Source organism: Thermobia domestica, chromosome 8 (genome assembly GCF_964235325.1).
Source record: "Thermobia domestica chromosome 8, izTheDome1.hap1.1, whole genome shotgun sequence".
NCBI classification, from domain to species: Eukaryota; Metazoa; Arthropoda; class Insecta; order Zygentoma; family Lepismatidae; genus Thermobia; species Thermobia domestica.
The window spans coordinates 76,417,822-76,445,260 of record NC_137461.1 but is presented as its reverse complement, the minus strand read 5'-3'; the positions used below and the strand labels follow the sequence as shown (position 1 = coordinate 76,445,260).

General features: G+C 33.9%; 1 protein-coding gene across 1 annotated transcript in view; it reads left to right on the top strand.

Moving 5' to 3' along the window:
- LOC145692178 (methyl farnesoate epoxidase-like) overlaps window positions 1–26,466 on the top strand; it is a 66,676-nt gene extending 40,210 nt beyond the window's left edge. Inside the window, exons 3-7 of the mRNA XM_081767477.1 lie at window positions 6,733–6,835; window positions 10,484–10,667; window positions 10,806–10,920; window positions 17,983–18,121; window positions 26,270–26,466. Coding sequence (XP_081623603.1) covers window positions 6,733–6,835; window positions 10,484–10,667; window positions 10,806–10,920; window positions 17,983–18,121; window positions 26,270–26,466 — 738 coding nt within the window. The remainder of the gene's footprint in view (window positions 1–6,732; window positions 6,836–10,483; window positions 10,668–10,805; window positions 10,921–17,982; window positions 18,122–26,269) is intronic.
- The last annotated feature ends 973 nt before the right edge of the window (window positions 26,467–27,439 follow it).

Sequence of the window (27,439 nt, the reverse complement as noted above, 5' to 3'; positions counted from 1 at the left end):
TTTTAAGAGGAAAAGCCTGTATATCCACCATTGACATAAAATCTTCGTATTTTCAGCTATTGTTGCATCCCAAAAGCCAAAAATACATGACTTTTGAGGTCAACCATACTAGAAAGGCATATAAATTCCAGAGCTGTACAACGGGTCACTCAAGTTTCGCCGCCGGACTCAGTATAGCTGTACGCATGCTTTTAGAGGGCCTACCACCCCGTATAACTGCCTTTGCTGATGATTTTGTCATAGGAAGTAAAAATTGGAAACAACACTTATTGAATTTAGAATTACTTTTTAAAAGATTACGAAAGCATGATTTTTGTGCCAGTCCAAAGAGACCCACTTGTTATACACAAAATTGGACGTTTTAGGCTTCACAGTTAGTGGGAAAGAAATCAAGATATCACCCAATATCGCTAACAAGATTCGAAACTTTAAGAAACAAACTACTAAAAGAACTCTGAAAAGCTTTTTAGGATTATGTTCTTATTTAAAAGCACATATAAAAAATTTTTCGGAAAAAATAGCAACATTTCAGTGCCTTTTAGACAAGAATTCAAAATTTCAATGGACCTCTCAGCATGACGAATTATTTGAGAAACTTAAGATGGACATCATACACGCGCCATATTTGTTTCACTTCGATCCCACATTGGAAGTAGGCGTGTATACTGACGCTCCCTCTATCTCCGCAGGAGGCTTATTAGCATGTTATAACCATAAAACGAAACAAGAACTCGTTTTACACCAAGTGAAAGGAAAACATCCACTTGGCAAAAAAAGCTGTACGCCTTAATTTATGTTTTGAGAAAATTTAGATACTTCCTACTAAATAGATTTAAATTATTTATAGACACCAAATGCTTGACATCTCTCACAACACAGGCGGAAAGTTGGAAAAGTTGGAAAATTTAGTCGCTACCGAATATTCTTAGCAGACTACAATTTCAAAATACAACACATTAAAAGTCAATTACTCCCAGCGGACATCTTTAGTCGTTTAGAAGATAAACAAGAAATTAAACAGGAAGAAAAGCAAGAAGTTGACAACTTCTCGGACACAGAAGATGCTAAAGTATTTGCATCCCATTCTTTAGACACTACTCACCAAATTGAACAACCTATAATACTACCAAATTTAGCAGAAGAACAAAGGAAAGATCCTTCATTCTCTGACATTATCACTGTTTTGGAAAATAAGGAACCTAATAAGTTGTCTACTCTTCGGGCCGCAAAATATTTTTCTTTAGAAGACGGGATATTATACAGAACAAAGAAGCATCCCCAACTAGGACTACTATATTTAATTTGTGTGCCGAAATCTTTATTAAGTAAGTGGTTTCATGCCTTACACAATACCCCATGGCACCACACTTTGGATATACTAAAACATATCATTCGGCGCTTTGGAAATACTACTTTCCTAATATGAAAGCTTACATTGCCAAAAGAATTAAGACATGCATTTTATGTCAGAAATTCAAGAAATTACCAGTTAAACCAGCGGGTCAATTACTTCATCGCCCACCTAACCCGATCGCAACAGCTTGGCACTATGATTCTATTGGAAAAATAACAGTGGGAAATGGACAATTTAAACACATATTAGTGGCTATAGAAATGTCCACAAGATATTGTGTGACCAAGGTTGTGGACAACATAACAGCGGAAGAAATTGAACAATTTCTCATATATGACATCATACATAAATTTGGACCTTTTTCATATTTATACCTGGATAGACATCCAGTACATAGCGCCAAGAGGCTGGAAAATTTGGCAAAATGCTATAACTTTGAATTTAAATTTTGCCCCGCATACGACCATAAATAACTATGCATAGTGGAAACATTCCACAAGACAATACAGAATGCACTTAAATTTTTCGTGCAAGAAAACCAAAATCTTTGGCAGAAGCTGATACCATATATTACATTCGGCATTAATACATTTGTGCAAGCCGGAACTAAATATTCTCCTTTTTCCCTCATGTATGGATATGAACCTAAGACCGTCTCTGATATTGCGTTAGCGTCATCTCCAAAATTATGTGTCAACAAGGGACATTTGAATAAAATACGAGAGAGTGTACAGAATAACTTGATTGCTAGCTATAATAAGAAAAAAATGTATTTCGACAGAAGATACCGACAAACTGAATTTGAAAAGGGAGAAAAAGTAATGGTCTACTTTCCTAATCGGCAAATCGGAGTGCCGGAAATTTTTTTAGCTTCCTACATGCGACCCGTTCAAATCCTGGATAGACTCAATCCTAACCTTTATAAGATAGAGTTTCCAAATTATTTTCGGAAGAAAATACAAGAAATTTCAGTAGACCCTATTAAGCCATTTTATGAAGACAGACATTATATAGAACAAGAATAAATAACCTCTTTGTTATTTTCTACACGAGCGAAAAAAATATAGTACTCACCACTAGGAAAAAAGAAATACAAAGATACGACTTCAGCAGATAAAGACACTTTTCATAACGGTACAAACATCCATTTCCTCTTCACTTCATAAAAAGCTGATTCGTTTATTTAAAGGCTGAAGAAAAGAATGCTGACATCTGCATTTCCGCATTTAAAAGGCAAATGATCTTTACAAGGACAACTAATCTATATATTACAATTCTTTTATATATATTTCCTTTTTCCACTATGAACTACATATTGTCACCGACATTATGCAACTTGAATATTATACAGGAAGTTCCAAAAGCCAGGACCACAATTACGTTATACAGGGTGATCTGGAATTCAGGACTATCATTATCATCGTCATTGGCATTTAAAATTAGATTATTTTATTGAAATACATATCTTTAGTGCATATATTTTATAAACTTTTGCACCTTATACAGGGTGACCAAGAAATCACGCCGTTCGAATCACGAACTTTCTAATATAAATTACCTTTATATCTCAGTGCCAATAGTAGCTTTTTTAGTACTTCTAACTTTTATTATTTTATACATATTATATCGTCGTCTTTGCTCGTTACTAAACAAATCTCGAACGACCCGCATATAAATTTCATCTCCTATTCCATTGGAAACATTTAATACCAATAATACAACTAAGGAGCAACCGCTAAGACAGACTCCAACTCCAGTTACTATAAGTCAATTAGTATATATTTATTAACGCCAAGCCAAAAACAGCCCTATCTCGAGGGAAATGAAGTATCATGTACCATATACGGATCCTGCCTGTATATAGGGACCACCTTTTAAGTGCTTTATTCTCCTACCACATTACTGCTCCGAAAAGTGATTTTCATTTATTTCAGTACCACAAGTGTTTAGTGCTTAGTGATTTTTTGTGAGTGATTTCTCAGTATTGCTAACTATCACATAAACAAGAACCACCCTTCCGCTTATTTCTAAACAAGCCAGGGGGTGTAATATCCCCTGTGAAGTTGTTTACAAACGAATCCACACATCAAATGTTTGTAAACACCCCAACGTGCATCATCAAGAAGAACTTCCACCAGGGGGACCTGCAATCACCTGCAGACGACGTTTAGCCCCTCCCACAGAGCAGAAGACGAAATTGAAGCAGCAGCGCCACCGCCACCCAAGGGACGCTTAAATTGGACAGAAGAATCCAGCTCAGTACCGGTTTTCTGGTTACCTTCCTTTAGTCTGTTACGGGACTCTTGAAGTAACCTAAGCCCAGGCCTCTAGTCTGCTACGGGACTATGCCTATCCTATCTCCTGGCTTAGCGTGCTATGGAGCTCAGTCTGGGAATCCAAACCTCAGCCGCTTAGCCTGCTACGGGGCTCTATTGGCAACTTAACCTGCCTCTGCTTGCTACGGAGCATTGGTTCCTTAATTCCACTCCTCTTAGCCTCCTACGGGGCTCTGTTGGAGATCCTGTCTGCGACTTTACAGTCAAAGACCACCTTTACTCACCCTAATATAGAGAAATCAATTGGTATAGTATTTTGTAAAAATATTTTGATAGAGGAACTTTTTATAATAAAATACTGGTAGTGGGAGTCGATACCGAACGCTCTTTTTATTAACAGCTCTACCTCATTATTATATATGAGACAAAAAATATACAAAGTTTTACTATATGATGATACACTGAAATTGGGGACCCTGTGGATGAATTTAAACTGTTAACTTATTAGTTTTGAACTTGGCATTGTACGTTCTTTAGCTTGATATGAGGGAATATTTTGCTCATCATTGTCCGAAAAATTAGTGTTCATACCTCGTACACAAATTATTGAGATATACATATCCCACTTTCATATGATGATAAACTAAAAGTGAAGACCCTATAGATGAATATAAAATTATTAGTTTGTTAGTTTTTAACTTGCCCCTGTACGTCTATTAGTTGGATATGAGGTAATATTTTCCTGCTTTTTTTTAGAAAATTAGTCTCTTTCCTCGTATATATTTTAATTATATATACATAGCTCACTTTTATATTGTGATAAACTGAAAGTTGAATCCCTTTAGGCGAATATAAAATTATTAGTTCATTAGTTTTGATTTTGTCACTGTATGTTTCTTAGCAAGATATAAGGGAATATTTTGCTCATCATTATTCGTCAAATGTTGGTTATTTTCTCGTACATAATTTAATGAGATATACATATTCCACTCTCATATGGTGATAGCCCAAAAGTGGAGACCCTGTAGATGAATATAATACTATCAGTTTATTAGTTTTGAACTTGGCACTGTACGTCTTTCAGCTTGGTATGAAGGTTTATTTTCCTTATCGTTTGCGAAAAATTAATATTTTTCCTCGTTCATATTTTAATGAGATATACATATCCTACTTTTGTATGGTGATAAACTGAAAGTGGTGTCTGTGTAAATGAATATACAATTATTAGTTTATTAGTTTTGAACTTGGCACTGTACGCTTATTAGTTAGATATGAGGAATTTTTATCCTGATCTTTTTCTCCAAAATTAGTCTCCTTTTCTCGTATATATTTTAATGAGATATGTATAGCCTACTTTTATATGTCGACGAACTTGACCATGTATATGAATAGAAAACTATTATTTTATTAGTCTTGAACTTGACACTCTACTTTTTTTAGCTTCATATGAAGGAATATTTTGCTGATGTTTTCCCCCAAAACTAGTGTTTATTCGTCGTACATATTTTATTGAGATGTACATAGCCCACTTTTATATGGTGATAAACTGAAAGTTGGGACCGCGTAGATGAATATTAAATTATCATTATATATTGAACTTGTAGTTTTTTAGTTTTGAACTTGGTACTGTACGTTTTTCAGCTTGATGTGAGTGGGTATCTTGCACTTCATTATCTGAAAAATTAATCTTATTTGCTCGTACATATGTTAATGAGATATGCATATCCCACTTCTATATGGTAATAAACTGAAAGTGGGGTATGTGTAGATGAACGTAAAATTATTAATTGATAAATTTTGAACTCGGCACTGGATTTTTTTGGCTTTATCTGAGGGAATAAATTGATGATCTTTCCCAGGAAAATTAGTATTTTTCCCTCGCATATATTTTAATGAGATATGCATATCTCACTTGTATATAGTGAAAAACTGAAAGTTGCTAGCCTGTAGATGAATCTAAAATTATCAGCTTATTAGTTTTGAACTTGGCACTGTAAGGTTATTATCTTTATATGACGGAACATTTTGATCATCTTTCCCAGAAAAATTAATGTTTTTTCCTTGCATATAGCTTAATGACATATACATATCCCACTTTTATATGATGAAAAACTGAAAATGGGGACCCTGTAGATAAATTCAGAATTATTAGTTTATTAGTTTGGAACTTGGCAATGTACGTTTTTCTGCTTGATATGAGGGAATATTTTGTTTATCATCATCCAAAAAACTAGTGTTCTTTCCTCGTACACATTTTAATGAGATATTCTTATCTCACTTTTGCATGGTGATAAACTGAAAGTGAAAACCCAGTAGACGAATATAAAATTATCAGTTTATTAGTTTTGAACTTGGCACTGTACGTTTTTTAGCCTGATATAAGGGAAAATTTTGCTCATCATTATCCGAAAAATTAGTGTTCATACTTCGTACACATTTTATTGAGATATACATATCCCACTTTCATATGATGATAAACTAAAAGTGAAGACCCTGTAGATGAATAGAATATTATTATTTTATTAGTTTTGAACTTAGCACTCTACGTTTATTAGCTTCATATGAGGGAATATTTTGCTCATCTTTCCCCCACCCCAAAAGTAGTGTTATTTCCTCGTACATATTTTATTGAGATGTAAATATCCCGGTTTTATATGAACTAATAATGTTATATTCATGTAAAGGAACTCCACTTCATCATCTTCGGAGCCCACATGCTTAATTATAGTACAAAGCTATTATTTCTGACAACCATAATTTACTTTTAGTGACATTAATCTTAACATTAATATACATGATAGTTAACTTATTTTGCATATACAAAAATATTAACTCACTTATAAGTGTTACGTATACATGGGAAATAATTTGGAATACTTAATTTACAAATTCATTGAACTAACTGCTAACGGCTCTAAATATATTCATAAACATTATATGTGACGCACGATATAATAAAATGGCTATGACTTCTAACGTTAAGAAAGTATGAACGTCCTAGTCGGTTTTTATGTTTCCCAATAGCACAAGTTTGAAAATGTAAAAGATACAAATCACACAACCTCTAGAGTCATATTGTAAAATAAACATTTTTAATTACAGGATTTGTTTCAAAAACATACTGGGAACCACGATAGCAATAGGTTGCAAGATCTTATTGATTATTTACTACAGGAAATGCAAAAGGAGGATTCTAGTCTAACCAGTAAGTGTCTACGTGGGTGATTTTAGAGAAAAAAATGATATATTACTTAGGTATTTTAATGACGAGCTGGTAATTGGCATATTTCTATTAAATGTAAGTAATCATTAGCAGTCTTCCGAATGAATTTCTGACAAAGTTTTATGATTTCATTTATTAGACAACTATTTTCGTTCTAAAAGTATTGCACAACGAAAATCTTAATCGTCCGTCAGTTTTACGAAATTAAGAAGCTAATTGGAAACATTCTTTAGTTTAAATACGCCATGAAAATTGAATGCAGAGTAACCACATATTTTGTTTCTTACCACCTTCTAACGTAAATATTTTCTGAGCCAGAAATTCCCCAAAGTTGCTAAGCAAAACTGTATAAGTTCACGACCATTTCCAAAATATTGATTGTTTAATTGAGAGTAAATATAAGTTTAAAACTTAATAAATATCTTAATTATATGATAATACTTATATTATCATGATTAGAAAGAGTCCTTCTTTTACTCACATTTTGGAAATTGAAAGTTGTTGTAAGAGTACTGGTTCTAAATTATCTGAAATATTTCATTATTTTTTCATTATCTCAAACTAGTTATTCGATTAAAACGTTAGACTTCTCTCCAGTAGACTACAAAACCGTGCTTATTCTAAAATCCCTAACATTATACATTTTGATATAAATTCGTATCAGTGCAGTTTAATTATGAATTAACTAGTCAGAATACTTTTAAATTAGCAAATTGCTTCCAAAGTTTAACATCTGAATGAAACGAAATACAATGATTTGAATTTAAAAATAGCAATTCATTATTTTTTATTTGTATTTGTTTTACATGTTGAGATTAGGTCAATAAGGAGCATTGTCTACCAAAATAACATTATGTAAAATTCTGGGGAAATACTTTACGATAAGAAAAGTTAGATAGTAAATAAAATGTTTTATAGAAACTAACGCTCACTTAGTCATAAACGCACACACACACGTGAATATTAAATATATAACATTATTTACTGTGCTACACTTTGATATATAAGCATAATATATACATGCATACGTGTTACAAAACGTACTTTAAATTTTGTATAATTATATGAAGCTTCTCTATTAGCTCTTTTTCGTGTGATGATAATCAACTCTGTTCTGATATCAGTAAATTATAAACTTGTTGTTTGAAAGACGCTACTGAGTTTCGACTCACACACTGAGGTTGGAAAAGCTTTCCAATCACAAGTTGAAATTATGAATGATTTCGAGCAATAAGTAGATCAATAGCGAGGACTTAAAAAATAGTCATTGGCAGCTGATACTGTGTTCCTATCATGGAAATCACCTAACAAAAAATAAAGGCGTAGTGCAATTTAGATCATTATTGCATTTACAGCCATTGTAGCTCTTTGAAGAATGAATTTACCTAATCAGTAATTTTTTAAGTTAAAAATAAAACGTATGTAAGGATGCAAAGTGGTTTATTGAATACATATTAGCATCAGTTAATTCCATGTCTTACGTACCTAACAAATGAAAGGACTTATAATTCAAATACTGAGAATCACTTTTATTTATCGGAATCGCAGCCAGCGCAAGAACGCTGGTGATTGCGCCAGTAGTTGCATCTATGAGACTCCCTCTTCGGTAGGAACAGCGGAACGTACATAATAAAATGCTGAAGGTTCATTAATAGTATAAAAAATATTCACACTTGACGTGGAGGTTAATGACAAAGAATATTTCTTACATAATGATAAATTATATCTTTTATCACATTTCTAATTCAACAAGTTAGTTAATATAAATCAGTTTGTGCAGGAAAATGTATATATTTTAAATTATGTGTTATCAAAAATGCATCTGTTCAGTTTAATATTCGAAATAATTGAAAATTTCAATTTGTGGAAAGAATACTGAAATATTGAACTTCAATATTTATGGTCAATAAAGAAGTAAAATATCTAAATTACAATAGCTATTTTCTTTCATTGTTAAGACTCTTACAAGGAATATCGTTGAAAGAAAATAGTACTTACGGAAACATTGGGAAATTGAAATTATGAATGCACTTCTGTTCACAATAACACAATTTTACGTTGTATATAGAAGCTCTCCTCCTAACCTGTTATTAAAAATATGTACTTTAAATGTTAATACGTGATATAATGTCTAGCAAATTGATTTTGACGTTTATCTTTAATTCTATTCAACGATGAAGATGAATAAAGTGATAATTTGAATGATTATAATAAATTAATTTTCTATCAAATTAAGTATCTTGTTGTGAGAAAAAGTGTTGATGAAGGTAATTTGTAATAATGGTACATTGTAATACCGGTATATTATTTTACAATTTCTGCATTCATATTAATATTCATTTTCCACTAATATAATGATTTCGAAATAAACGCTGTTCTTTCAACAATCAAGAACACAACAAACTGAAATGAATCTCTATGAGAGAGACCTTCCTTTTTATCAGAGATTTTCAATTAACACATATTAGACAATTAAAAGGGAAAATGAATTTATTATGTTTCTCGAGTAACGTAAACTAGAAGTAATCACATTGAGTTACGAGTAAAGAACTAGACTTGCCAGGAAAACCAATGGGACTTATGATAAAGTCTAGTAAAACAGCAAAACCAATGGCAGATATGAGAAAGTGAAGTGAAACATCATTCAGTTACATAATATGTCCGTATCAGTAGAGAAAAGTATAGTGACATTCACATCTCTGAAAGACGAACATAGGTTAGCAAATGATTCATTTCCTTTGAATAAAATGCTAAGTTGTTCAAAAGCGTAGATTATATGATTATAAGAAATCTTTTAACAGACAAAATGTCTGTAAATTATTTTGTATATTTTATTCGTCAAAGAGAATATAATTATAACCAATTATTAACTTAATACAGAACGAAGCTTCTATTTTACTTGATAGTTTTATTCAAACAAGGCAAAATTTTGGAGGTCTCCGGAATTTTAAATGTATTGTACTGTTGCTGTGCCAAGCCGACACACTCTCCGAGGAAAAATGTAATTCTATAAGTGAGAGTCAATGTATATTGCCAAAATTATTTTGATAATTAGGTCCTATTACTCTAGTGCAATGCCATTCTAAGTGCATTCCACCCTCCTAAAATTTAATTTTCAGTTTTGGTTAGAAAATTATTAAAATTATATAACCGGGGAAACTTGATTTAAAATAGCCTTTCCCACTTTCTGGTTTGCTCCCATGTTTTTTGAGATAAAACGAGCCCTCCAAAGACATTAAAATTTTGTTAAACAATTACGGTAATGTAGTGTCATACGAATAGCATTCTGTATATTTAATAAATACTTAGTAAGTGAAATTTCATCACATATCAACAATTATATCCATTTCTTTGTAATATTTTATGCTGTCTGTTGAATATTTCACTTTTATAAAGAACATATGCTCACTAATATATTTCACTTACAAATTAGGTATTTAAAAATTGTGCCTCTATGTAGATCAAAATTAAGACCTAAAAGTATTTCTTTTTCTCAAGTTTACAATGTGAACAGCTAAAACCACTAATATTGATAGTTGATAGTTTGACAAAGTGTTGACAATTGGACAAACAAAATAATTGAGTTTTTATTACCTTTTACTACTTGAACTCGAATTGTCATTTTTACAGTGGATGGCTCCAGTGATATGATTAAATCTTTGGTGCTGGCTGGTTTGGACACTGCTAGTAATACCTTAAGCTTCATTGTGTTTTATCTAACATTGCATCCTGAGGTTCAGAGAATTGTGCAGAAAGAAATATCTGATGTCATTGGAATGAATAATGCACCATCTTTTGATCTTCATGCCAAGAGGTAACCAACATATTCATTTCAATATTTATCTCCAATAAATGCTGAACGAATAAAAGTCAATTCATTATTCATATTGGCTATTTATTAATTGCAACATATTCTTAAATCTATACTAATAATCTTTTCTGTTTATCTTAGGATGCCTTATACAGCTGCTACTATCCTTGAAGTACAGAGAATAATGCCCGTGATACCAATTCTTCCAAGAACGGTTCTGGAGGATTTTGTATTGGAAAGCTACAAAATACCGAAAGTAAGTGATTAATTACTTTCGTAAGAGTTAGGAATAATCGGGTAGTGCTAGGATATACATAACTACGCGACATAAACTTCAGTAGACGGAATGTACAACTGATTGTAGAAGTTCAGAAAACAGCTACAAATACTGGAGAAAGTAAGTCATAATCACTGTATTTCTATTGCAGAAAGTGATGTAGGAATGTATGCAATTTCATTTAGGTAGCTTATGTGTGAACTTTAGTAACATCGGACCTGTTAGCTATGTAGTGTTACGAGGGAAGAAATGTTACAAACAGATAGAGGAGCGTGGAGAAACTAATAACAAAATTGTCACAAAATATATAATTGTCGCATTATAACATCAAAAAATATAAAGCGAGAACAGTATTCTATCTGGCCCTCTATTTTAGCCTGAAAGAAAGTTGTTTGTTGCAAATATAAAAACCGGGATCTAATATTGTATGATTGCTCACTATAATAAGTGTGTTGTAATTACAGATACTATGCAACCGTACAGCCCGATAATAAAATGGCAATCCACGCAATAACACCACCAGATCGAAACCAAACTCAACACGCAGGCGTAATTGCACAATGTTATTTTGACGCTGGGTCCACGTTTCGATGACGTCTGCTAAAATTTAGTGTCCTCAATGTGACCTCTAATTGGCGTCTGCTTAGCAGAATCATTATTCTCTGCCCGCAGAGAGCACTTGCTCATTTTCTTGTGCGTACTGACTGACAGGCAGTAGTGTCTTAGAGTATTATGGCAGTAGGGTCTGCAATTGAAGCTGTGACTTCCATAACCACACAGTAGAACTGAAAATATATTGAGATTTAAAAAAAAAACATAAATTTCTTGGAAATTTGAACTTGGAAATCAGATTTTTCCATATTTACATTCTGTTTAATAACAAATGATACTGAAAAGGTACACTCATGTCCAAAATTATTGGCGAATGTCTACAAATATGTTATTGTAGGAATATAATTTGATAACGAATTTCCCGATATTTCTTGTAATGTTAGTATGTGTATAATCGGCAAAGACACGTATGTGGCAAATTTCATGTTAAAAGAGTAGTAAATAATAACAATAAAACAAAAATAAAACTTTCATTTAGCAAACTTTTGTTTTACTAATTCTAATTTTCGTATTTATAATTCTTTTTCTGTGAAATTTACCACAAATATATATTTCCCGATTATACACATAATATCGGTATTGAAAGTACCTTGCAAATTCCTTATCAAATTATATTCTTACAAGAAGACAGTTATAGATATGCGACAACCATATTGGACATGAGTGTACATACACGAAGTGCTTCTTCGAGATAGGTGTAAAATTGAAAATCAAAGTTTTCCGCGGTCCATTGTGCACTGTACTAATTTTAGCGGTTCCTATAGGTAATTTGCATGGTTATGGGCCTTCATATACCCGGAATTCAATCACGCACTACCGTAACGCTCGGGCATACAATTGCTTTAGTTTCTTTAGGTGTAAGTGAACATGAATGTGAGCATATGAAAAACATGTTGGATCAAGTACTGTTTCTCTGACACATGTTATCCATCCCAGCCACCATCTTCCATTAAATTTTCGGTTTGCAAATGGGAATACGTGCAAGTGGTACATCATGGTGAAACAATGAAAACAATAGCAACAATGTGGCATTATGGAATTTACAATTGGATGGATGGATGGATTGCAGCTGAATTCCTGGTGACGAATATAATACACGTCCATCGGTTAGCCATTACGTCTGCATAGACAGTGAACGGAACAAATAATAAAACTCTGTATAAAATGAAACAGAATGCATAAGAAACAAAATGATTTAAGATCAAAGAAGACAGCCAAACAACACAGAATGTGCATTGCTGTAATGGACATCGGCGAAATAAAACGGTGCATGAATTGAACTGAAACCAAGTGTGAAAAAGAACTAATTTTGAATTCCCCTTCTCTTCAACTGTTCGGAAAAAAATGTTCAAACGAGGAAAGGATAGGCGCAGGTAGTAACGCACGGTGGGAACATATTAAACGTTGCTTACAACAGGCTGCAGAAGAAGCAGTAGGCTACCGCGAACACAAAACTGCTAAGAAATCATGGGTTAAAGAGCAGATGTTGCAGAAAATGAGGGAGAGGAATATGTGGAAACAGGTTGATACAGAAGAGGGCAGAAATATGTACAGAAAGTTAAATAATGAATTACGAATAGGAACAGACAAAGCGAGGGAAGAGTTTTACAAAATAAAATGCGAGGACATAGAAGAATTAGAAAGAGTTGGGAAATATGAGGAAATGTACAAGGAGGTGAAATCTATGGAATTTCGGAGGAAACAAGGGAGTATCATGATGGCAGTAGAAAATAAGAATGGGAAGATAGTCAGCGAGAGAAATGAGGTCATAGGAAGGTGGAAAGAATACGTTGAAGACTTATATGAGAGTAGGGATAGACCGTGTAGCCTAAATGTTGAAGTGGAAAATGAAGTAGGCGAGGATGATAAAGGATTTAGTATTCTTCGGGATGAGTTTGAAAAGGCTATATCTGAGATTAGGAATGGAAAGGCAACAGGAATAGATACCATACCAATTGAATTCATTAAAAATATAGGAGACAAGGGAAAGAAAGAATTGTGGCGACTATGCAATGAAATATATGAAACAGGAGAATGGCCAAGAGACTTTCTGAAATCGATCATGATACCGATGGCTAAGAAATCGAACCCAAAGAGATGTGAGGATTATAGAACTATTAGTCTCATATCTCATGCAGCTAAAATTCTGCTCCGAATACTGAACAGAAGGTTATATGGAAGAACAAATACATATGCTGAGGAAGAGCAGTTCGGGTTCAGAAGAGGCAAGGGCACAAGAGATGCTATTGGATTATTAAGGGTGATCTGTGAAAGATTTATAGGAAAAGGGAAAGAGGTGTATGTTGTATTTATTGATCTAGAAAAGACTTTTGACCGCGTGAATTGGGAATTTTTGTTGGGAGTTCTAACAAAGATAGGGTTGGAATGGAAAGATAGAAGACTCATAAGAAACTTATACATGAACCAACAAGTAAGTGTTAGAATAGAGGAAGAACTGACGGAAGAGAGTACAATTGGAAGGGGAGTTCGACCAGGATGCTGCCTCTCGCCAACACTATTTAATGTCTATCTAGAAGAGATAGTAAAAAAGAGCCTACATGATGATGATGGCATTTCGGTAGGAGGTAGAATGATTAGATGCATAAGATTTGCAGACGATATGGCCCTTGCTGCAGAATCTGAAAAGAAAATCAATAAAATGTTAGAAAAAATGAGAAGAGGCTTTGAAGAATATGGGATGAAAATAAATGTTAGAAAGACAAAAGCCATGGTGATTGGAACGAAGGGGTCTGTGTCAAATATAAAAGTAGGAGGGGAGAAAATAGAACAAGTGAATAGTTTTCGATACCTGGGTAGTGTTCTTAGTAATGACATGAAATGCGAACGTGAAATAAAAGCAGGAATAGGAATGGCGAAAGAAGCCTTTAAAAGAAAGAAAAGTCTGTTTTGTGAGACCTTGAACAAAGAGTTGAGAAAAAGATTCATAAAATGCTTCGTGTGGAGTGTTGTGCTGTATGGGGCGGAAACGTGGACATTGCGTAAGGGTGACGAAAATCGACTGGAAGCCTTCGAAATGTGGGTGTGGAGAAGAATGGAAAGAGTTAAATGGGTCGAGCGGAAAACGAATGAGAGAGTGTTAGAAATGGTGGATGAGAAAAGAACACTTTTAGATATTATTAGGAAGAGGAAGAGAAACTGGTTGGGACATTGCCTAAGAAGAGATTGTATCATGAGGGACGTCCTAGAGGGTATGGTGGCGGGAAAGAGAGGGAGGGGGCGAAAGAGACTACAATTAATGGATGATATTAAAACAGAAAGATCATACGCGAAGACGAAAAGGTTAGCGGAGGATCGTGGAGCATGGAAGCTTCTCAGCTGCGGCAAGTGACCTGCCAATAAAGGCAGAATACCTATGATGAAGATGATCTCTTCAACCAGTGAAGAACAAAAGAAGCAGTATTTTAAAAATAACGCTGGAAATGTAGGAGCTTCGAGTCATATGGAAGTGTCTGTGAATCTGAAGTCCATTAGTTAGTTAAACAAAACCAAGAACAACGATGAAAGAAGATGCTAAACAGCAATTAAAGAACATTGGTACTTCCTGCTGACAGAAAGTCCTGGGAAAGAAAGTCATATCTCTGACCGAAACAGGGTCAAACATCACAGAATATAAGTGCAAAAGACGTGGAGCTATATAGAAAACTGAGCATCACACTGGAGTTACGTGACAACGACTGGAACTTAATTTCTTTTTTTTTAAAAAAAAAAAACAGATAGTCCTTCAAGGGCCTCAATGCGCATACACGGCCAAGGTGCTGTCTCGGAGAGTTACCGTCTTCATTAAGTGTTATGAACATGACAGAGAGAGTTGTGTCCGTAGATAAGTTTTATCCAAGAGAATAGTTGTTGTGAAAATGCACGAGTAAAACTTTAGGCACGCAGTAGGTACGGATGATTCATGGAAAACGCAGAAACACAGTACTCTCGGACAATAATAGCCCGGTGTCCGACAACTCATAGTTGGATATCGTTCAGGGGTAATGGCAATGTACCTACAAAGGCCAAAGCAGTTCATGGCAAATGGCGTTAACGATAGCCAGTATGTTCAGTGAGAACATGCCGTACCAGGTTTACTGACATTACAGTAATAGTTCATTCTAAAATTGCATAAAACTAAAAAAAAAGTAATAGATTTCCCACTGAAACACTACTCATAAACGAGTGGTTGCAGTCTTATGTTTATTTTTTATTTTTGAGTGAAATTACGATTTGATGTTTGAAGTAACACAGTTTACTATATCTCACATCTTAACTACTAGTCTCCTGGTATCGACCAGAGTAAATAATATTGCATACTGAAGCAAGATAAAGCCGTTCCTGACATTATAGTTTTATGTCTGAAATTTATATTAAGATTTTTGTGGAGTATTGCCTGAACAAGTAACAAAGAAAGGCAGCTCAGGAGAGCATTAGACACTGGTTGGTGTTATAGAGCATTCTGTGAGAATATCCAGCAACTGTAGTAAAATTGTAAAAACTTGAATTCTGCGCTCAAATTTATTACACGAAATAAAACCACCTCCCTTCACCTACATTTGACTAGAATGTTTTTCTATTGAAATATAGGATATCAATAGTTAGAGAAGATTTCTCTGTCTGAACAACTAATGGGAAGGTATGCAAGAATACATTATATCCCGCCTAGCTATAACTGGTCATAAAGACGATCACAGGTACTGGATATGGCTAATGATTCGATTCTGTATATAGATAGACTGTGGAGACTCAAGAATCCAGCAGTTCGTAATGTGATCCAGCAAACATAAAAACTAAAAAAGAAAAATTTGAGTTTTACCCTCAACGTTTATGCCGGCTAGGCTAAAAGAGACGGTGATGCTGAGAAAGGAATGGTGGAACGGGAAAGTGGGAGGAAACGATAGAACCCCGGGGTAACCCATGTACACGATGTTTGATCACCACAAAGTTCTCTTCGTGGGAGCAGGGTTTGAATCTGGGACCCCATGCACCAGAGGTGAAAGCTCAACTACTGAGCCACTGCGGCCCCCACCAAACATAAAGCCTCTGGTACCTCCAGTAGTAGGAATCATAACTGTCATCAAATTTTCCCTTAATTTACAACTAATCAAAGGAAGTGCTGACTCTAAATGTAATAAATGTAGAGACTTTCCCGCCAGGAGGCCTAAGCAACACCGAAAATAAAACAATGGTAAAGCCATTTCCTGGCTCTCCCGTATAACAAGCTGTACAGAAATATTTAGGTTCTTACTTCAGGCAAAATACACGAATTAAATTTAAAGCTTTGAGTTAAAAGTACGTTTTACTGAAGCAATAATCGAAACGCAAACTCATAAATCAAACCTTGCCAATTAATAAGAGACAAGTGCGACAAAGAGAAATGTTCGGATCAATGAGTCAAATTAATTAGCGGCTCAAGTATATAAACATAGTATTTTTACCATAATACAGTAAATCTGTTTAATAGGATCAGCGAAAAATACGATATAATGTCAGCTAAAGCACTCGAGTAGTACACCACATTATCTGGAGAGGAAATAAATAACAAGATCATATACACAATTCGAGATACAGAGAGGATCTCTCTTTTCAGACAGAACATTGTTCGCAATTACAGCAGCCAATGTGAAACTAAACACAGACTTGGGAGACATAGTATTCTTCAGAAAATAACTTGAAGACACTAGAGTTCACATGCACCGCTAAAAAGTTTGACCAAATGTTCTTTATGAAATGTGCAATGTGCACCAAAACCTAAGTTATCAAGATTTTTAAAATGTTTAATATAAGGCTGTGTCACAAAAAAATATTCTGATCGAAGAATATAATAAAGTATTGACTGTAAAAAAAAAGAAAAAGAAAAGAAAAGAAAAAAACTTTTTCAATCAGGTTAGCAAGGTAAACAAGTATGTAAGTATACGTGAAATGATGAAATCAACATTATTAATTGCTCTAAAGATTAAAAATTTCCAAATATCATACTGGGATCATTTATCATTGGTTCAACAATCTTTCGTATCAGCATAGCAGTAGCAATGGGTATATAGCTCGTGATACTTGTTGTAACTTTATTTGGTTTCAACACAGTAATAGTGCACAAAACTAAAATTATCGCTAGTTCCGCACGGCACTATATCGAACGTTAAGCTTCATTGTAGCAACATATTTAGTAAGCGATCCACAGCGCAAAATACCAGGGTTATCCAGGGTTATATTTCAAAGGAGAATGCATGGAGTTCGGATTACCCTTTAAATTATAAGTGAACGTCTGATGTATCTTCGGTGCTGAAAGTGAAGTTAAATGGCAAACTAGAGAACTTTTCTTGGCTTAATTTTGAAAAGCCTAGCGTTGACTAAGGATCATACGTATCAACCCTTATACATTGCAACATAATGTAGCGTTATTTTAAACAGAACCATTATCAATTTCAGGGAACAACTATCTGGCTCAATATGTTTGCAGTAAATAGAGACGAAGAAACGTGGACCAATCCAGATGATTTTAAACCAGAACGATTTCTTCACGATGGTGAACTTATCAATTCTGACTGTGGTTTACCATATGGTGGAGGTAAAGTAGTGATTTTATTTAAAAAAACGGAAATAATTGAAGACATAGTACTAAACAAACGTGCTACTAATTGTTACTCTAAGAAATAAACTAATAATATTAAAACAATATTAAACTTTTGTCAAGAAATGTATGTACCTGGCTGATATAGGGTGTCCCAATAAGAGCGACGGATTTAATAGTATTAATACTATAGAAGTAAACTAAAGAAAGGAATTTTGGTATGTGTATGTAATAGAATAATTTCAATTTAATAATATAAGGTTAGTTTAAAGCAAAATGTCTCGTCATATGATGTAGGGACCTACTCAGGTTCAATCCTATCCTAAGATCTTTGTATATAATGATATGGAACTCTAACCTATATTACAATGCGTCGTTTGACAATAAGAGTTAAGCAATGTGATGAAACTTTTACACATCGATATTCTGATTGGAACATTAAGCTTTGCTCCGTAGTGTGCGCTATTTCTGTTTTGATTAAGTCAAAGAAAACTAACCCGAACCAGATAGATATAATTATTATTTATTAATTTTATATGAATCTAACCACTGAAGTCCTTAATATATTTCGATTAACATATTATCAGTCGAAATTTAAGATGGAAAATTAGTACAGCATACATATGTCGAACAGCGTTTTATGCGCTAATGCTTACTTTTCCTAACCTATTGTAACTACAGAATCGAAGCATGTAAAAGCCCGAAATTCTAAGAAAGATACTGAATATAAATAAGAATTATGTAGTTATGCAGTGTCTCCTTTTATGTTGCTTGTCACTTTTGACAAAAGTCAGCTGTTACATGTGTTACATAATTACAAGTACACTCTCGTCCAATTTACATGAATTTGGGGAAATCAAGCTTTTTCTACAATCCTAATTTCTACACTTAAAATTTATGGAGATAAAGCTTTGGAAGAATATCTTGCTTTCCTAGCCAAATTCATTTTCCATTTTTTAGGATTCCTCACACTTTCTTGTCGTACTTTCTGGAGCTAGGTGGACTCCCTTTCCATACCGTACGTCACTCTCTTCTTTCTCCATTACACTTTTTTTGGTTTGCAATACTAAGTAGAAATTTCCATTTTCAATATATCAATAGGATAGGAGGTGAAAACTAGTATTCGAAAAGAGAATTTCACTTTTTAATACGGTTACGTGTTATATACCACGTTCACAGGAAGAAATTGTGTTTGTTATATTTTCCCAGCAATCCTGTGTTAACGTAAGACAAGTTTATATACAAAATGTTCATCAAGGTTGCCAGAAATTGTTGTTCCTAGAAACATAATTAAGAAAGCTTTGCTTTATAGAAAATTGTACAATTTAAATTGAGCATACGAAAACTAGGAGCTTTGGAACGGAAGAACTTTTCATGTGTATGTTTCAAACTGAAAAGAGGATGTTTTGTTTCTGTTTAATGTTAATCCACCATATTGGAGTTATTCAGGTAGAGAAGTGACATTCTGGAAATGTGTGCTTACCTTCCTATGTATTTTAAATTAGAAAGTTTAAAGTTAGGAGGCATTAACGAATCACAAGCAATGAAAAAATCACATTTAAGAAAAAATGGACTAGAGATTTTTATGAATTGGACGAAAAATATTGGCTTACTTGCGGTAATGTGCTTATGATTATATTACACCTCAATATTTCACGTAAAAACTGTTTTCGTTACTAAGTTTAGTGGATTTGTAGTTAAAGGTTGTCCTTAATTATTCTTTAACCATTTGAAGAAAAATGCCTGTAAGAAATACAAGCGCACGCGAGAATTATTGCTATTCACAATATAAGTTTATAAGATGCTAAACTTAATAATCATGTCTTTCTGACAAGCAGTAAGTTACTTTCAAACTTCTATCGAGAATGCATTGGGCTTTAAATTTTCATATATTTATCTAGTATCAGATGGTTCCTGGATATACATTTATTAGATGGAGCACTTGTGAGAAAATATTATAACTACCTTCTTATAATAATTTCTACTGTAATTGAAGTTAACTTAGTACGAAAAGGAATTCTCCTTGTTTACAATACGTTTATGAAATATTTTATCATTAAATAGTACAAATACTGATAAATTGACAAATATAATAGTTTGAAAATCTTTTCTTTGATATGGTAGTACGATTTAATAGAATGCTTACATACATATTATATGTGTATTGAAGAATATACTAATATTCAGGAAGTAGCTAAGTGATACACTTTAAGGCAAGCATAAATTTATCTGGATTTTTGTTTTAAAGAACACTGTTTTTAAACTTAAATCTGTGACTGACATTACTTTTGGTGTAACAATATGTGACCTATGGTCACGTTTGTCATTTATGACTACAAGTATAGAAATATTTTTCATCGGGTATTTAAATTCTGCTTTATTCTTTATTATAATGTAAGATGTACTGCCACATTTTGTGATTTATCTCACCAGTGATACTTATTTCATAAGTAGAAACATTTTTCTAAGTGTATTTTTCTAAATATTTCTTACTTTCAAAATGCTTCATGATGTATGATAGGAAAGAGAACACGGAACACAGAACCAATTTAGCATGTTTTCATCGTGCTCGGTCAACATTGGGAGAAATCCTTGTAGCACATTTTCTTTTTCAATCTTTAATAGCCTCTGAAAAATCGAATATTCCATCGTATCTAGCATCACTTAATACATGGATATCAATTTCGGAAGTCAGAGCTCTTTGCTAAGATGAGGTATTTTGCATATTAAGTTGGTTAATGTCTCATCGCATAGTTAGTTCTGCGATGAATCTATCTAACAATTTTATGACAGTCCCAAACATTCTTTACAGTGGAGTATGTAAGTGACGTAAATGTTGGCAAGCACTACTCTTCCCACACGTATCAATTCTGTAGTGTACAATATTTGAGTCCATTTAACCGGTTCCGCTCATAAATTTATTGTATTCTACAACTGCCCTTACCCGCATTACCTTTAGAAGTTTGCACTGTATACCCATGTATTGTTATAGATGATGAATTTTGGAGAGAAAATTACTCAATGGACAGTCGTAGAAATAGTTACTACTAACATTTCCATTTATTACTGCTAAACTTTCGCCATTGCCATCATTTGTTGTGATGAGTTCGTCGAGGTTCCTTTATTTTATTACATTTTGTACAACCCTAAAGTCCGATTCAGAAGACACTTTTCTCGTGATATAGCAATTGCATCATTCTCAATGATATTCAAATGAAATAGTAAATTACGTATGGTGGTAAACAAATTATAAAAAATGCATTCAAAAGATACCTATCTATCTATATATATATATATATATATAGGGGAAACCATACAGTTATTGGCACTTTAATGATTTGTTTTCATTCATAACTTTATAACAGACTTATTTTATAACATGTACTGGCGATTTTTTAATATATACTTTCTGGGAATCTCTAATTGAATAATATGTTGTGAAATTACAATACAAATGTAAAGTTTGGCAATAAAAATATATTTTGTAATGTGACAATGATCTTACAGTTATTGGCACTCAAAAACAGTTATTGGCACCCAATGACGACAGTTGTTGGCACCATTATAAAGCATACAGTAGAAGATACGATTGACAGAAATAAGGCTTGTAGGCCTGACTGGAAGTAATATCAATTATTATATGTATTAATAGACAAGAAATAGACATTTTAGACCTTGAACATTATGAAGTAAAAGCAAATTGAAACCGGGGAATGCACAACATATTTTTAAAATTTAAAAAAATGGGAAATGTACAAGCAAAATTGTATGTTTCAATGATTTATGTCAATCCGTTCCATTAATCTCGTCCTCATATAAGACCACATTCACTGTCATCCTGTAGAACATAGCACCCGTGACACACAAATCCATCTTCTATGTCTTCTGGTGTGTGTTCCTTATGGTACTATGGAATGGAACGACTGTGATATTTGCTGTGGCAGAACTCGCATTCAAGATCCATCCTTCCCGAAAAGAATGGCTGAAAACAGTGTTTGCTGGATATTACGTTGATTCTCGCAGCTGATGACGAATCGAAGTTCAGCATCCTTGTGAGCGTTCCATTTTGTAATGATTCAGTCAGTCCTTTGACTTGGTCAAGGTTAGAAGTTGAAGGACCGCTTATCTGAGTTGAACAATCGAGATAGACCTCATGCTTTGATTTCTTTGTAGATGCTTTTCCTCTGCGTTTTAACTCTTATTCCTTTCTCTCAGACATCTTCCTTGTTTGCTTTCTGATCTTTTCTTGTTCAGCTCATTGCTTTCTTCATTTTTGTCGTGCAAAATGCTTGATATTTATGAGACGTTGTTACAAACGGCAGTCTTTCTACATTTCGTTTCCCCTTTCTCTTAGGAGTTTTTGGCCATACTAAAACATCTTGCAGCAGCGGGTGTTCGGTCTTTAACTTTTTTGGAGTTGAGCCGGAACCTTTTTGTAAAGCATTTGCATCTGTAGTACTACCATTGGTGGGTGTACTAGGGTTTACTTCACAAAGAGTACGAGCATCACTAGCAGTATCTCAGTGGTTGAAATCATTGAGTTGGATACATGCAGATGATACAGGTGAACCTTGCTGATTGTTCGCCTGCCCCGACTGAAGATTAATACATCTCTCTACTGAAGACTTAGACCTACTATTATCTATAAAATGTTGAAATAAGCGATACAGTACATGGAATTCTTCGTTCTTATTTAAAAGGATTTGTTCATTGTCAACTTCCTGAAGTCTTCTCATTACATCAGTTCCTACTATACTTTCAAACTCGGTTCTCGTTAATACTACATCTTTAGTTTGCTCATTACCACCGCGTATTTCTTGAACTGTTTGTATTGGTTTTGAAACGCATCTAGTGTAATCTGTGTCGTTGGGATCAAACGGGTGTAAACCGCATGCCCTAAATCCATTTTGTATAATAGATGGCGAAATATAAGTGTCAACTGATTGTTTCAACAGAGGAGCAAATTTAGCTTTCGTCAGAGACTGCATTTGATTATAAAGTTGCCACTCTCGTACCACTTGCTTCCACCCATCCTTCAATGGTGTAAATACGGCAACGTCAGCAGGTTGCAATATTCTTGTAGAATTGGGGTACAGAGCAATGAGTTCAATTTGAAGCTTGCAGCAAAGTTCGCTAAGTTGGTAAGTAAGATGAGTTTTATGACCGTCTACAAAATATATAATCGTGAACTTGACATTTTTCGATTTTAATTACGGATACAACACATTACCTATATATCCATAAAATACTTCGGCTTTCATTCACCCATTCTCACGGCGACCGATACCCTATCCTGTAGGCACAGATAGAGCCACATCATTAGGCACACGAACATAAGGGAAAACTATCATTGGGGGTGTTACGTCACCTGCAGCACTGAAAGTAAATATAACTATTAAAGACTATTTTGCATTTCTGCGTGTCTGCATCGTACACATTACTTACTTCGCTTTCCGCTAACACCTTCCCAGTTTTCGGCCAAAGCAAAAAGTTAGTTTCATCACCGTTGTAAACACATGTTGCATCCTGCAGAACATCTGTTAGGTTATTGGCTTCAAAATACTTCTGTATATTATGAAACCATGACCTTATGTCGTTTTCTGTTACACAAGCACTCGCACTTGTAACAGATTCGCACGTTCTTTCCGCAACCTTACGATTTCTTTGAAAGAACGATCTATACCATGCATTTCCTGGCATGTTATTTGGAAACGGATTAGGACGAGGATGTTTCACGAGAAAGTCTTGAACATTTTTAACAATATCATGTTTCTGTCTGGGAAAACTCTTTTCAGCACATTTTATTAACAATTTCACGAACAATGGTTCTTCCTATTCTAAAATGGGTAGTGGTCCGGAAGATGATTTCACATCTTGATTTCTCAGATGGAATTGTAATGTAGACCGAGGAACGTCATACCTTCGATGCTGTCTTTATTCCTACACCTTTTGATATTACTTAGGGGAAGCACTTCTCAGTTACAGTGCATATCTTTTTCTTCCAATTCATGGCATTGTGTGCCGATTTTTGCAACAATAAGAAAACGTTTTGTAATTAATTTTATATGAAATAATTTGACATTGATCTAGGCCCTACCATTAAAAAAAGTAGAAACTAAATGCCCATGTTACTAAAACCAACAATGTCCATAACCGTCCAGACGTTTGGGACTAACGTTTTGAATCTTACAGCAGACTTTCCTTTACCGGAGTTTCTTTACTCCGTTATTCACATTGACTTAGGCTAGCTCGCCATTGTTAATAACTATGCTTGTGTCTGACCACGCGCACTTCATGGCCGACTAGCTGGGTTTTGAAAAATACTTTCTTGCTGTAACTCAAAGTTCAAACTATTATAATAAATTTTGATGGTGGGCTAACTCTGTAACTCAGCCGAGTGGGCCAAACTTTGCCAGTCCGCCCCTGAACTAGACTACACGAAGAAATAATTTCAATAGGCATATTAGACATATTTCATTACCAGAACCTATTCTGCTGCAAATCCCTACAGTCATTGACATGATCATTTATTACAGTTCTTGGCACTGTGCCAATAACTGTTACTTATTAGAGTAGGAAACCAAAATTTTGACCAAGAATAGATGTGGAGATGGAAAGCATTATCGGACAGTTTTCAAGCTATTTTATTCTTCAGCATCAGAGACAGTGATTGGCACTCTAGTGTCAATAACTGACATTTTATATTTTCATTCGTACAGTTATTGGCACCCCATGCATTCATTCGAAGGAAAAACAAATCGGTTGAAAATGTACCACTGGAATGATTAGTAGACCCAATTCCTCTCGTGCAAAAAATATTAAAACATTTTAAACAATAGCAAACTAATTACATTTCTCTTAAGCTGATAGATATCCTTAACAAAAAGTATAAGAATTACCTGCAAAATTGAAAAATCCAAATAGCTTCCACTGTCGACTAGAGCTTGACTCCAACTGAAAGGTTCCCGGCAAAACAAACAAAGGGAACGCGGGCAGAGAAAATCAGAGCTGCCAGCTATAGGAATTTTTTACCAACACGTATCCATTTTTCCTTAGTGAAGAGAAAAAACTAAGGAAAGTGCCAATAATTGTCAGAGTGCCAACGACTATATGGTTTCCCCGATATATATATATATATATATATATATATATATATATATATATATATATATATATATATATATATATATATATATAATGTGTGTGTGTGTGTGTACTCATTATAGAAGATTTCTAATGAAACCAAATAAAGGTATACTGGGTATACTGGTTTGATAAAATGTTCATGAGGCACTGTGAAGCTTTAGAAACACGAGTGTAACAAAGGCTAGCGTACTAAATAAATGCACTTGTAAATGCCTAGCGAAACTGCATTGTCACGTTAAGTAAAAAGGTTTATGTTACAGTAATATGAATGAAATAATTAATTAGGCATAGTGGATTAAAAATTTTGTTTCCAACGTAAGATATAACTACGAATGTTGAGAGGTAAGAATAATATAATATATTTGTTAGGCACTTATATTTTGGGTGAGGAAAAAATAATTAAAACTTCTAACTATTGCTACTAGGTGACTCTGCACAATGTGCAGTGTGAAACGCTTATGTCCTCGGAAGATAAGTAGGTAAGAGAACAATAACAACATATGAATAGTACCTTGACTTTGAAAGATTGAATTCTGCTTACTGTCAACATATGGTCATGTTAGTGCATAACTGGTTAAGAAAAAGCAATTACCCATATGCAAATCGCGACTAAGAACTGTATAAATGAATGAAGGTCACTGTTATGATTAAAATTTGAAAAACTAGAATTATGCAGTTATTTAGATATTAGTGATAAACGTTTGAAGTTAATCCCGCGTTTCAATAAAAATATTAAAGGGTCCAGCCTATATTCAACCACAACTAATAAAAATCAATTATTGCCTATCGTCAAGATTACAGTTATTATTTAATATTAAAGTGTCTTACTAGAAAGATTTAACTCCCGCCATCACATGGAATTCTAAATAATGTTGTCCTCCAATACAATTAACCACAAATTCCTTCCAATGTAAATGTACTACAATTGTAAGAAAATCATGTTAAGGTCACCTGAGGAAGAATTAACATTCTTCCTAATGTGTTGTATTTTATTTTCAGGACGAAGGCGATGCTTGGGCGAACAGGTAGCGAAGATGATTCTCTTCCAATTTACTACAGCGATGCTACAGAAATTTTCTTTCTCATTTCCACCAAAACAAACTCCACATTCAACAGAACCCATTTATGGAATTACTCTTAAACCGAAACCATTTTCTGTAATTATTGAAGAAAATAAATATGCTACAAAACTTTAATTGAGTACTAAGAACATAGGTGCAGTTATTCTTAGCAAAATGGTGACGTTACAAAACTTTGTAATAATATGATTTTATATTTGAAATAATCAAAAAATTTGTAATAACAACATATACATTTCAATATATAATTTTCACGTATTTATGTTTTATTTCCTGATAGTTTAGTGTAACATTCATTGCAACAAATCCACAGAAATACGTTGATAAATACTAAAAAACTGCGTTGTATCGTAGTTAAGAGCTATGCTAATGTATTTGTAAGTCTCAGAGCTTTTAAGTTAAGAACTCAATGAAATAAGCTTTAATTTGGACCAAATGTTGAAATAATTTATATAAAGCTGAAAATTACTGCGGTTGTCCATTCGTTGATCCATCCCTTACAACTTCCAAAAAGACTGTAGATAAGTTCGTAGTTTCGATGCTATTAAATAGCCGCCGCCGAAAATTATAGCGTTACCTTTCAACATTCTGATATTCTCTCACAGCAAAGATAGACCCCACATATTAATACGTTAAAATTTTGATAATTGCTTGCAGAATATACGTAATAACAGTTACTGTTCGTATACCACTGATGCCGAGAATTACAGAAACTAGAAATTGAAATATTTCTTTTGTATATGGAGTATTAGAATGTTAGTGTGAAAATAATGTACAAAATATGTAAAATGTCTAATCCTATGCCAAGATAAGAGGTACGGGTCGTTTAATTAACTACAAAGCAATACCAGTTCTCTTCTCTTGTTCGTACAATATAGTAGAGTAATGAAGATCTATTAGGCATTCAGCGTAATGAAGATATATTAGTGTCCTGCTTATATCTACAACACACTTTTATCAACATCTCCTAACACACTTTTACAACTACAAATTGTTGAGTGAAAAATGTAGTTTCCTGAGGCAGCTTTAACCGCCATAGTGAAATACAGTGGCAAACACTATTTTCATGCTAGTTGCTCTTTGATACGAT